Here is a 12233-nt window from a genome sequence, read left to right as displayed (position 1 = left end):
CCAATTTGAAAAACTTCAACATTTTTTAAAGATCATTGAATTTGACAAAAAAAAGTCATCAATTTTGAAAAATATTCATAGAATTTGGAAAATTTGCTGATTTTGAAAAAAAAATCACCGGTTTTTTTAGAAGTCCATCCATTTTGTAAAAAGGTGTACCAAAGTTCAAAAGGTTCATCATTTTTTTAAACCACAAAGTTGAAAATGATCATTGATTTGGAAATAAAAGTTCACGAATTTGAAAAAAATCACGCATGGAGAAAACAAAAAGGAAAGTAAAAAATAAAAGAAAGAAGAAAAAGAACAAGAAAAGAAAAGAAAAACGAAAACGTGACCTCACGATTCATAGCGTACTGAAGAAAGAATATAGGGAAAAAGAAATTAGTAATCACAAGCGTGAAGATGGCGTAGTGGGTACTACCATTTTGTATTACTCGACGATAGGTCTCGAGTTTGATTGCCATCGGCCACAACTTTCCTGAAGCTTAGCAGGAATGGAAAAAAATCTCAATGGGCTGGCAAAGCTCTGTTGGGGTGTGTGCGCCAGATGGTGAAAATGCCTTCAACGCGCCTGAAGCGCCAAATAGGAATGTGCTGGCGCGAACCCTACATGGGCCGAAGCACGACCGGCGGTGCCTGGGTGGCCCGACCGGCCCAACTCTCAGGATTATCTCTCTCAAGGTCGCCTTACGCGTCTCCCCCAATCCCCAGACTCAATCGAAGCCAAGGAACCAAAACCAGTGGCTCCGCTCGTCGCCTTCGCCCTGCGCCGCCGCAGTCCAGCAACCCCCCACCCCATATGCCCCCGCCATGGCAGCCCTCAACTTACGCCGCCGGCACGATAGTGGCAGCACCCCCTTGCCGCTCCTCCTCACCGGCCGGATTTCACGCATCCCCTGATTCCGATCCCCTTTCTTTCCTTTCAGATGAAGAGAAGACCATTGGAGATACTTCCACAGCTGCCCCTCCTATCTCTCTCGATGATGAATTTCCCAAGGCCACCTCCATGGGTAAGCATACCGTAATCTGTCGCACAACGATTAGAAAGATCCAATTTTTATGAGCTGTGTGTGGAGCTTTGTTGAGGGGGGCAGTTTTTTTTTGTGTGTGTGTGGCAAAGATGCGATTTTGCTGGCAATCAATCGTACGGGTTATATAGTATTCTCATATAAATATGATGAATCTATTGGTTTCATTCTGTTCAACGGAACCGGGGTGTTGGAGCCAAAAATGTTGATGGAATCCTCCACGGCCGTCAGTTAAACTCGCGTTGTGATGTAAAGTTTTGTTTTGCTCTTTCAATGGCTCGGTCGATCCCAACGATGGTAGAAATCGGTTTGCCAATTTGAATTGTATTCTTGTTCCTTCGTTACATATACTGTAGGGGGAAAGGGGAAGGGGCCTTGTCCGAGTGGGCAACGTACACAGGCTTATTTGCTTCGTTATATACATCTGCTTACATCTTCTTTTTCGGTGAATTATTCACAATGACAGGACCTTATGCAAGTGCAGGCTGGTCGGACCTCCCCATAGATCTCCTCATCCGGATACTGCATCTCCTTGAGCTCCCCGAGGCCCTAGCCTTCCATGCTGTCTGTCCATCATGGCGTTCTGCATCTGTGGCCGCAGGCGGTGCCCCACCTCGGCGCACGCCGTGGCTTGTTTCCTTGGCAGAGGAGCCTCCTCTCGCAGGGGATCAACAGCGCCGTGTGCGGCGTAGGTTATGTGATCCTGCTGCTACTTCTGAGCTCCGCAACCTCCTGGATGCTGAGAGAACTTTTCAGGTCAGCTTTCCCAGGGGCCAAGCTGTGGCCTGCTGCGGTGCCTCCCATGGCTGGTTAATCATGGCAAACGAGCTCTCGGATCTTGTCCTATATGACCCCTTCACCGCGGCATTGATCCCGCTCCCACCAATCACTGGTTTTGCGTCGTGCATACAGGGTGTCTATGGAGACGAAGGGAAGATCGTGGGCTATCGTTACGGGTGTTACATGATAGAACGTGTTCATGATGTGCAGTCTCTCGGTGGGTATTTCTATGACAAGGTTGTGTTGTCCGGTCCTCCGTCCACTTGTCGCACTGTTGCTCTGGTCATCCACCTGGACGGCAAGCGGCTCTCTTTCGCGAGAATAGGAGATACCTATTGGCAACAAGTTTCGGTGATCCGAAGAAACGGAGATAGTTTTGCAGACTGTATCTACCACCGCGGTAGGTTCTATGCGGTGACAATGGAAGGGATATTGAAGTCATGGGACTTTAGTGGATCAGACAAACCGAGGAAGAAAACGGTCATTGCCGAGGATGACAATGACATGTTCGACGACCCAGTTATCACTAGGTACTTGCTTTCGACTCCTTGGGGTAATCTCCTGCAGGTGCGTGTCTTTCTTGACACACACCAGGGAAACAATGTCAGGATTGAAATAGACAGGTTGGACCTCAAGAGTCAGACAAGGGTAGCACTGAGCTCAGGGAAGGCTCTGCGGGGACATGCGGCCTTCGTCGGACAGAATAGCCCAGGCATTTTATCCACTAAAGAATTCCCCAAACTAAGACCGGATTGTATCTATTTCACAACTCCCCGCCTCAGAGAGCGCCATGCTTTTGAGCATCGCCATAACCAATGGAGCGGCGTGAAGGTCTATGACCTGAAAAGACAGACACTTGAAGATGCTTTCCCATCTGGTGGAGGTCTTTACGGAACCATCTGTCCATTGGAAGTCTGGTTCACACCAAGTCTGATCTGATAGCCACGCTGTAACTTGTAAGTGTTATTTTGCTCCATAATTTAGTAGCATCAGGCCTGATAGTTTTTCTGTGAGTTCTCACTGTTGTCGTATCATTTTCAGGGTGGTGAATTCCCTTCAGAAAATGAATCATCTGCCTCCAGGATAATTTCTCTTGTTTCTCTTTTGGCTGTTTTCATGCCTGTGTGAGTTGTTGTCGTTTAGAAACGACGGGGTTTAGCATGGAAGAAGGTTGCCAGCGACAATTTTACACCGTCGCTCTTGGTGTTGGTTTTATTATATAAGTGTATGTGTTCAATTGTTTAGAGAAAAGGGGTTGGGATCCTCTGCAGTACTGTACGGTACAGTAAAGTCACTGACATGTGGACCTGGCCCCACATGTCATCCGCACTACATCCCCAGAAAAGTGTTGCATGTCGTGTAATATGTGAGTTCTGTGTAGCTCAGGCTCAGAAGATCAGTGAGTTGTGTATAACTTGTGTGAATGCTGGAGACCCAAGAGTTTGTACTAGTACTTACTATTTTGTAGTTGTTGCACAGGTCCTATTTCAAAACACATGTATCAGGCGACCTGAATAGAGACCTGGCTCAGTGTCGCTGCCTCTGTATTTCGCAGAACCTCTGAAACGCAACGCTTTACTTTGATTTTTGTGTGTGCCGTTTGTGTGGATTTTTGCCCTTTTGGCAGAAAGATGTGATTTTCCTAAGTCATGCGGCAGAAAGATGTGATTTTCCTAACAATCATGCGGATTATGCTCGATAGTTGAACGCCCTTGCTTTTTCTTTTTTTTTTTGAACACAGACGCAAGCGATCATATACACGCGCATACACTCACCCCTATGAATGCACACACTACCCTTAGAGCACCTTTAAAAGACTGAGCCGGCATATCATCTTGAAATTTACGAAATCAGCGTAGGCACCACGTCGTTGATGCGAGCTCTTGGATTTGAACCCTGGTGGGCTGGGGTTATCACTGACCCTCTAACCATCCAACCACAAGTTGGTTCGCAGCTGAACGCCCTTGCTGCCAGGTAAAAACAAGCTTAAACATATTTTGTACACCGACCAAGGCAACCTATCCGAAGATATTGTATTCAATCTTTAAATGAACTAAGATGATTACTTGAGTCCCAGAAACCATTGTCAAATAAGTTTTGAGCATACAAAGTTGTTACCTTGAATCATGAATCAGAATAACATTGTAAAGGTTCAACACATGAAGCTTGCATACCACATACTTCAACACTTCAATCTCATTGGGCAGATTTTGCATAATATATAGAGTATAAAAATTTACAGAGCATAACTAAATTAAAACTACTAAAACGTGTAACAGAACTCCTAATATTGTTGCTTCATTTGCAACTTCCTTCTCAACCTAGGCTCATTTGCATACTTCTTAAATGTTTGTGCAATGCTTCATTGTGGGCTTTTGATAAACTATTCTCATTCCATCCTTCGAGTACTCATAGTTCTCACCTGCTATCTCCCCACAGAAGTTGAAGTGCCAAGTACTCCTTATATGTCAGTTCCACCTGGACATGCCGATCGTCTAGAACCTTCCTTCTCTGCCCAAATGGCCCAAATGCTTGTGTTATAGTTAGAAAACCAAACGCATGTGCCCTTGTTTATTACTCCATCCTACTAAATCCCTTATTTTTTTAGATGGCCCAAATTTCAACCATGAAAATCGCGTAGATCCATCCTACTAAATCCCTTTTTTTTAGAACACCTCTTCCAAAATACTCCCTCCGTTCCTAAATATTTTTTTTTTAGAGATTTCAAATGGACTATCACATACGGATGTATATAGACATATTTTAGAATGTAGATTCACTCATTTTGCTCCGTATATAGTCACTTGTTGAAATTTCTAGAAAGACATATTTAGAAACAAAGGGAGTATGTCTATTGCATGAGGTTTAATTGTTCAATTTTTGAGAGAAAAGAGTGTTCGATCAACTCTCACGTATAAAATCGATAGTCTTTGTTTCGCATCATACCTAACCCCGTCGCTCGGCCGGTCGATCCGGTGTGAGGGAGCAATATCATGGAAGCGCTCGGGCGGCGAGGATGCATCATCATTCTAGCTTGGAGGCGCCTCCGCGCGTGGTGGTCGTCTGAGGAAGCAGCCATGGTGTCACTTGCTAATTTCAGTTAGACATGTTCACATCACGTCAATACCTAGCTTCTCGGCGACGTCCTGCAGTCCTGCTTGAGTGCGAGCACAACGACATTCTCGATGGCGGACCGGGCACGGCTTGGTGTGCTTCTCCTCCCCGTGCCCCTGGGAAGTGGGGAGCACTTATCGGTAGCATGGAGGAGTGTCCTGTTTGTTGATCTTTGTGTTTGCTGACATTTTTATCATTAAATGAGATGTAAACATGATGCAGTATATACTGATGACATGTACTTTGTGATTGTTTACAATTTTCTCAGTGGAATATTTGACAATGTGATGCGTTTAGTTTGAGGTTCCTTCCGCACTGGGTGTCTCCTTCTTATTTCTTTTCACAATAGGCTTAATTTTATTAGAGAAATTGAATCTTTTGGCCCACTTTTCTTCTAACTTTGATCATTGCCCCCCCCCCCCCCCCCCCCCCGAGAATGACGGGTGAGGCCGGGGTCACTTGGCATTGATACAGCCATGGGGCAAATCATCAAACCCCAAGTAAAGTGGGGCAAAAGATCCAATCCCCCTAATTTTATTAGAGTAGCAAATGAGTTGGGACTTGAGATTCACTCAGAGGTTGGGCCTTTGCCCACTGAGGCCCAGTTCTTTTGCCAGAATCTGGGGATTCTCCCAGAATCCGACCCCTACCCAGCTTCTCCCAGAATCTCCCAGAACTGGAATGATTGTGCATGCTACAGGTCAGTCATGCTTCCTACAACCTCGTAATTTTGAACTGAAATTGAACATGGATGTTCCAGCTAAGAGATGCCATCATAACAAAAATAGTTAATTTAAGAAATGCATCCACAAAAGACACTGGCAGAAACATGTGTAGCATATATCTTTTAAAAACAACAAGAAATCCAGTGCAAATTAAGTACCAGATCCATAACAATTATGGATAAAAAAATACGGGTAAATTCAGTGGGAATAATCATCAGCCAGAACAAGAAATTTTCTTCTTCAACTTAATCTTCTTGTAGGAGCAGTGGGAACAACTTCTCCTATATCTTTTTACTAGACCATAGAACACAGGTTCTTGAACTAGCGCTCCCAGGACTGATGTTTGTTACAGATGAAGATGCTTGTGATGATTGGATCTCGTCATTCAAGTTGATAGACGCAAGTCCAAGTTGTGTTGTCATTTTTCACACTAACTAGTGTCCTCTTTCTATTCTCAGGAGGATTCAAACACTGCAAATTCAATCAACGAGTATAACAAGATAGACAAGACAACTGTATATAGTACCTATCCAAGCAAAATTTGCAAAGTAATCAAGGTGAGATGCGTGACTGCATAGATGTGTGTTCAGGTATGTATGAAACCAAAATGAGATGTGAGATGTGCGAGGACAGTAGCATTTATCTAACTGATCTTTAACTTGCCTTTTGATCTGTCCAAATATTGTACACTCATCATTTACTGAATCAATTCAAGAACAATATTCCTAACAAACTAGGTTTTTTTACTGAATCAATTCAAGAACAATATTCCTAACATACTTTATTTTACTCTCACAGTGTAGGCACTTTAACACAATTGATCGTATACATTGTCAAAGAGGACATAAAAAAGAATATGATTGCACCTGCTCAGTAAAATGACAAGGATTACATCTTAATTACTGGGTATTCTTTTCTCTTTTTTTGCTTTTCGAGAATATCTACACAGTTGCAGGGTGGAAAACTTAACTAGTCATAGAATAAGTTTAGATCTGGTCAAAACTCAAGAGTCCACATGATTGCACCTGCAAATAAGTATAAATTGACACATACTCATGTAAATTGACAGAGAGAAAGCAAAATTGAAGAGATTAGGTGGCGAAGAACTGGTCGCCCACTGTTGTGGTAGGATGAGATGGAGATGCAGATCACATCAACAAGCATGCAACGGCCAATGTAACCTGATGCCAAGGAACACCAGCGAGGCTACACGCCTGCACCACCTGGTGTGAATCAACGGCATCAAAGAAAGTTGGACAAGATGAGAAGAAACTTCTTGTGGAATGCCGATGAGGAGGCTCACGGTGGGAAGTGCCTGGTAAACTGGAGACGCATTTGTGCGCCAAAGTCTGTTGGTGGACTAGGCATCAAAGACCTTGCCGCTTTCAGCAGAGCACTGAGACTGAGATGGGCTTGGTTTGAGTGGGATAACCATGATAGACCATGGAAAGGGACACCGACTCCATGTGATAGTTCTGATATGCAACTCTTCAAATCTTGCACAAAAATATCCATCGGCGACGGCTCACGGGCCTTTTTTTGGACTGATCGATGGATGGATGGAGTTGCTCCGAGGGAGGTGGTGCCCCAGCTGTTTTCCCTCGCCCGTCATAAGCAGACCACGGTTGCTGATGCTCTTCAGGAAGGAAAATGGATGATGGGACTGCAGCGATTGAACTCAGCCGAGATGCTTTACTCCTTCGTCCTCCTTTGGCACCAAGTCTAGCAAGTCCAGCTCGGCAATGCCACGGATGAGATTAGGTGGACCCTATGTGCTAATGGGATTTACTCTGCCAAGTCGGCGTATACACAACAATTCATCACACGACTACCAATGCCCCGCTTGCTAAATGTATGGAGGATTAGGAGCGAGTCCAGAAGAAAATTCTTTGTGTGGACCTTGCTCCAAAACAGACTCTGGATGGCTGACAGGTTGCTTAGAAGAGGTTGGGAACATCATATGTGTTGTGCTTGCGCTCAGGTTCTCGAATCGGCTGACCACCTGATCTTGCAATGCCCCTTTGCAAAGGAGGTCTGGCATCACATGTCTACAAAGTACCCAAAGGCTGCTGATGTTGCACTCCATGCCACTTCAATTAATGATTGGTGGGACAAATCCTGCTTGCTTAGGCAGAAAGGAGAAGTGATCGATGATTGCATGGCTGCGACATATGTGGCGTGGAACATTTGGAATGAGAGAAATAGGCGTATCTTCATAAACGAGCACAAATCAGTTGAGTGGGTTTGTATGCTGATTAGAGATGATCTAGGCCTCCTTATGGAGGCGAGGGAGTAGTTCTGTCAGACTTGTACAGCCGGGTTGCTGGGTGCAGCACCAGACATGTAATTTCTTTGTTTTCTCTTACTGAAACTCTCAGCATGTACAGTTTTCCCTCTACTATAATGAAAAGGCAGAGCATCTGCTGTCCCGGTCAAAAAAAAAAAAAGAATCAACGGCCACCCGCGTGCAAACATCTAAGGCTTACATGACTGAATGCAAACACAAGCAATAGTAATGGTAAAATATAAATTACCTCTTGGGGCAGAGGATGTCTGATCTCACCACATAGTTTCCAAATCTAAATTAGAAATTGAACCCCAAATTAGCAATTTGGGTACAACACAAAGAAGGGAAAGGCAACAAGAAGTCGATTAGAATTTCAGAAAGCAAATCATTAGGAGTTTAGAATTGAGCTGCTCACCTCCTCCCGTTCCAATAACAAGGATTTGGACTCAACTGCAGCGCCGCCAGGAGGGCAGCCGCACACCACGCTGCATCGCCTGCCAGGCCACCACCACAAAGTCACGCAACAAGCCGCCAAGCAGTACGTCGCCCCGCCCGTGAGGCAACGACCAAAACGTCGAGTTCACCGGCTGCCGCGAAAAGCCGACGATGAGGGACTGGGCGACTCGGGCGACTCGGGCGACGCCCGTTGCGTCCACCGCGGTCTTGCCGCCGGCGACCATCTCTGGCGTGGGGCACGTCGGTGGGAGGTTCTGGGCTCTAGCGGAGTCTGATGCGGAGGACGAAGACGACGGGGACTGCGCCGGAGGCTCGCCGGAGGTGTACTCGCCGACGCCGTCGTCAGTGATCTGCGAGGCGTTCGATCCCGGGTACTCGGAAGAGGAAGTGGCCACGATTGTTGATGGCGTCGTGCCGATTGATGATCCGGCGCGGCAAGGCTTGGGGGCAGAGGACAAGATTGAGATTGTTCGACGCATGGTTCATCGACGGACGGCGGCGGCTGCGATCCGGCCATGGAAGGGGCCTATTCCTAAGGTAAGTCTTCCAAAACCTATCTTGTCAGATTTCATTACAGAGGGATCGTGGAAGGTAGTGAAGAGGAAGAAGAATCGGCGACCGTCGGCGGCGCAGGCGCCGGCGCCGGCGATCGACCGAGCGAGCGTGATCCGGTCGGAGGAGATCGCGCGTTTGAATTGTTTGCTGCGCACTGATGGGCTCGAAATGGTGGGCCGATGTGAGGGCCGGCCCGCGTTTAGGCCGTCCGGCCAGGGAGATTTGTCCGAGGGTGGGCCGGGATTAGCAGGGCTTCAGGCCCAGGCAAAACCGTCCGCCGACGACAGGGCTGGGGTGGCTCAAGTGCATGTGATCGCATCGGATCGCGTGTTATCCCATGCACGATCGGCCTCTCCTTGCCGATACGAAGTTTTCACTAGGGTTCGCCGCCGCGGAAGATTTGGCTTCCCTTCTGCTGCGACTCGCCGTGTGAGGCGGGTGCTGCAAACTTGCCGCGGCTCTCCGACGGTAGCCGGCGAAGTTGACATGCGGCCCAAGGCCCCCCCGCTGGCCAAGGCTCCGCCGCCGGCGAAGCCGCCTGCGAGGGCAGCGTCAGGTGGCCCGATTTCGGCTGTGCCGGCGTCGGCTGCGGCTTCGGCGCCTGCGCAGGCTGCGCCTCCTACCGCCAGGGCTGCGGCGCCACCGCCGCCCGGGGCCGCACCCCCTCAGATGCAGCGCCCCTGGCCTCGACAGATGGCTGCCGGGCGGGGTGGAGCTGCCAATGGTGCTGCGGGCCGCGGGTCGGGTGCGTTCGCGGGTGACAACCGTAACCCTCTCTGTGGTCAGTGGGGTGACGATGGATACGACGCTTACGGTCAAGGTCTTCATCGCGGTTCGTCGTCCACCGGTGGTGGGCGGGGCTATGGTTGGACGGATCACGGTGCTACCGGTCGAGGATTTCAAGGTCCGCCGGGGAATTTTGTTGAGGGTGCGGTTGGCCCGAGTCGTTTCCGGGGCCGCTACCGCGGTGGTCGTGGTGGTCACCGCCGCTATCCTCCGCGCAACTTGCCCGGTGCCACGGTCTCGGACACCACAGAGATGTCCACTGATGATGCTGGTCTTACTCAGGCGGCGGTGGAGACGGTTCGGGCGCTCGCCGATGTGACAGTACCGGCGACCATGCAACCTGATGATGCTGATTCTGACAAAGGTTCGGAGAAGGCCGGGGGTGACAAGCTGTCCAAGTGGGCGGCTAAGAAGAAAAAATTGATCTGTTTCCGGTGCGGTGAGACGGGTCACTTTATGGTCGATTGCTCTGCTGAGTTATGTGATATTTGTCGGAAACCCAAGCATGTAGCAGCTGAGTGTCCGCTTCTTCTAGGCCCCAAACCGACACTTAATATATATGGGCTCTGCTGTTCTGAGTTGATGTTCTTTGAGTCACCAAGCGTGGCTCCAGTGGTTCCTGTCATTGAAACTTCCTTCCCTGGGGTGGTTAAGGTGGTTAATGGACCTCTCACTGAAGCCCAGATTATTCAGCAGTTGAGGGAGTTGGCTCCTGGGAATTTTAACTGGTCCTTGATGAAGCTTTCAGATCAGACTTTCAAAGTAGCTTTCCATCTAAGGAGGATCAGAAGAGAATTCTCAAGTTTGGCATGAGTAGAGTTACAGGCACAAGTTTTGTGTTACAGTTTGATGAGTGGAAAAAGAAGGAGCCTCAGGGCACGCCACTGACTCAGATCTGGGTGCACTTTCTGGGGGCGCCATCTGAGCCCTTGGATAACTTCCTGGTCACATGGAGCCTGGGATCCTTGCTCGGTAAGATGGAGCAGGTAGATATGCCCTTCACACGTGCTCATGGTGTGGCGCGCTTGCTGGTTAGTGTGGCTAACATCGAGTTCTTGCCGGATGTGGTCAGATGGTGTCACGAGGGTATTGCTTATATGTTGAATGTTGAGTATGAGGACCCTAATTTGTTTCAGGAATTTGAGGAGGTACATCATATGGACACTACTGAGGGGGGAGGTGCTCCTGGGAACCATGGTGATAGCGCACATAATGATGGTGACAGGGCTTCCAGGCCTGTGGATTCGTCTAAGGAAGGAGAGTCTGCTCAGGGGAAATCGCCGAGTTCGGTCTCGTCTAACATGTTGCAACTTGGTTCCGTAGGAGCTTTCTCAGCGCCTCCTCGTCTCTGGAGTGATCGCGTGGACATGGATGACCCGTCGGAACATTTGCCGCCGGCGATTACGAGGATTGAGTCCGCCTTGTTTGTCGATGGACCGGGAGGAATTACTGGACAGGAGGTTCTCGCTACTCCTCCTGCATCGCCGTTGCCTAGGCTGGAGGTGACGGCCACGCTGGACGGCTTGGCGGATTTGGGCGGGCGGGAGGCCCGGCCCTCAGCCGCGCTTGATGCGCCTGCTTCGAGGGGGCCCATGGCCTGTGCGGAGGCTATGGCCTCCCCGGGGGCTCTAGCGGCCTCGGGTGGGACACACGGGCAGGAGGCCCGTGCACCACTCTCTCCCTCCATGGCGATGAGTTCCCCTATGGCGGATTTGGCGCCATCTGAGGCGGTGGCAGCTTTCTTTGGAGGGTCGGCCGCTGGAGGCGGTCAGGGGCCGACTATCGCTTCTCCGGCCAGACCCGCTCCTACGGCGGGCGCGGCGTTCATCTCCACGTCACCGCGCGCGGGCGGGGGTGTGGTTGGGCAGGTGGCCGCCGGCTCACCGGGCCCCGTTGTGGAGGGAGGGCTGGGTGACGCGGCCATCTCACCGGCTGTTGGGGGACGGGCAGGAGGCCTTTCCCCTAGCAGAGCTTCCCGCGAGGAGGTCATCGCCTTTGGCGGTATCCTGGATCCTGTCTCCCAAGGGAGGCGGATCAGCGGGAGGCTGCAGGAGCAGCCGGACGTTGATGACATGCAGCTCAGGTGTGCTTTGAGGGCTGCCAAGTTGCATGGCGTCGAGATCTCCACTGGTATGTCTGTTAATAAGTCGAATTCCATTTTGCATTTTACTGATGATGAAATTATTCATAATGCAACTCAAGTAGGAGTTTCACTTGGTAATAATGATCTTGAAATATCCAAGTCGGTTAACGACATTCTTGATTTGGAAGCTGAACGTGCGGTAGATATGATTCGTCACATTGCTGCCGTTAAACCAATGAACAACTCGGAGATAGATGCGCTTGGGGTTAAGGTTCTTGATGGCCTGTGTGCCGATCTTGACCCTGCATTACTTGAGACAGAGGAGGACACCAATCCTGAGACGTCTCTTCATGCAGATGAGCCTTTAGTGCTAGAAGCAGAGAATATGAGTGCGGTGAGCAGGCTGATGCTCACATAAA

The 12233-nt window shown here is 49.1% G+C and overlaps 1 protein-coding gene across 3 annotated transcripts; it reads left to right on the top strand.

Annotated features, from left to right (window-relative positions):
• Window positions 1-709: 709 nt before the first annotated feature.
• LOC123149250 (uncharacterized) lies at window positions 710-3392 on the top strand. Of its 3 annotated transcripts, XM_044568871.1 has the most exons (4): window positions 710-1010; window positions 1495-1784; window positions 1941-2764; window positions 2850-3392. In XM_044568871.1, exons 1-3 carry the CDS (start codon window positions 800-802, stop codon window positions 2745-2747), a joined length of 1308 nt encoding a protein of 435 aa, XP_044424806.1. In that variant the 5' UTR covers window positions 710-799; the 3' UTR covers window positions 2748-2764; window positions 2850-3392. The 3 variants fall into 3 exon arrangements, with proteins under 3 accessions (XP_044424806.1, XP_044424805.1, XP_044424804.1); XM_044568870.1 differs by having other exon boundaries at window positions 1513-2764; XM_044568869.1 differs by having other exon boundaries at window positions 1495-2764.
• The last annotated feature ends 8841 nt before the right edge of the window (window positions 3393-12233 follow it).

The sequence above is a fragment of the Triticum aestivum genome, chromosome 7A (assembly GCF_018294505.1).
Source record: "Triticum aestivum cultivar Chinese Spring chromosome 7A, IWGSC CS RefSeq v2.1, whole genome shotgun sequence".
Taxonomy (NCBI): Eukaryota; Viridiplantae; Streptophyta; class Magnoliopsida; order Poales; family Poaceae; genus Triticum; species Triticum aestivum.
The sequence above is the reverse complement of the archived record's forward strand: the minus strand, read 5'-3'. Positions and strand labels throughout refer to the sequence as shown.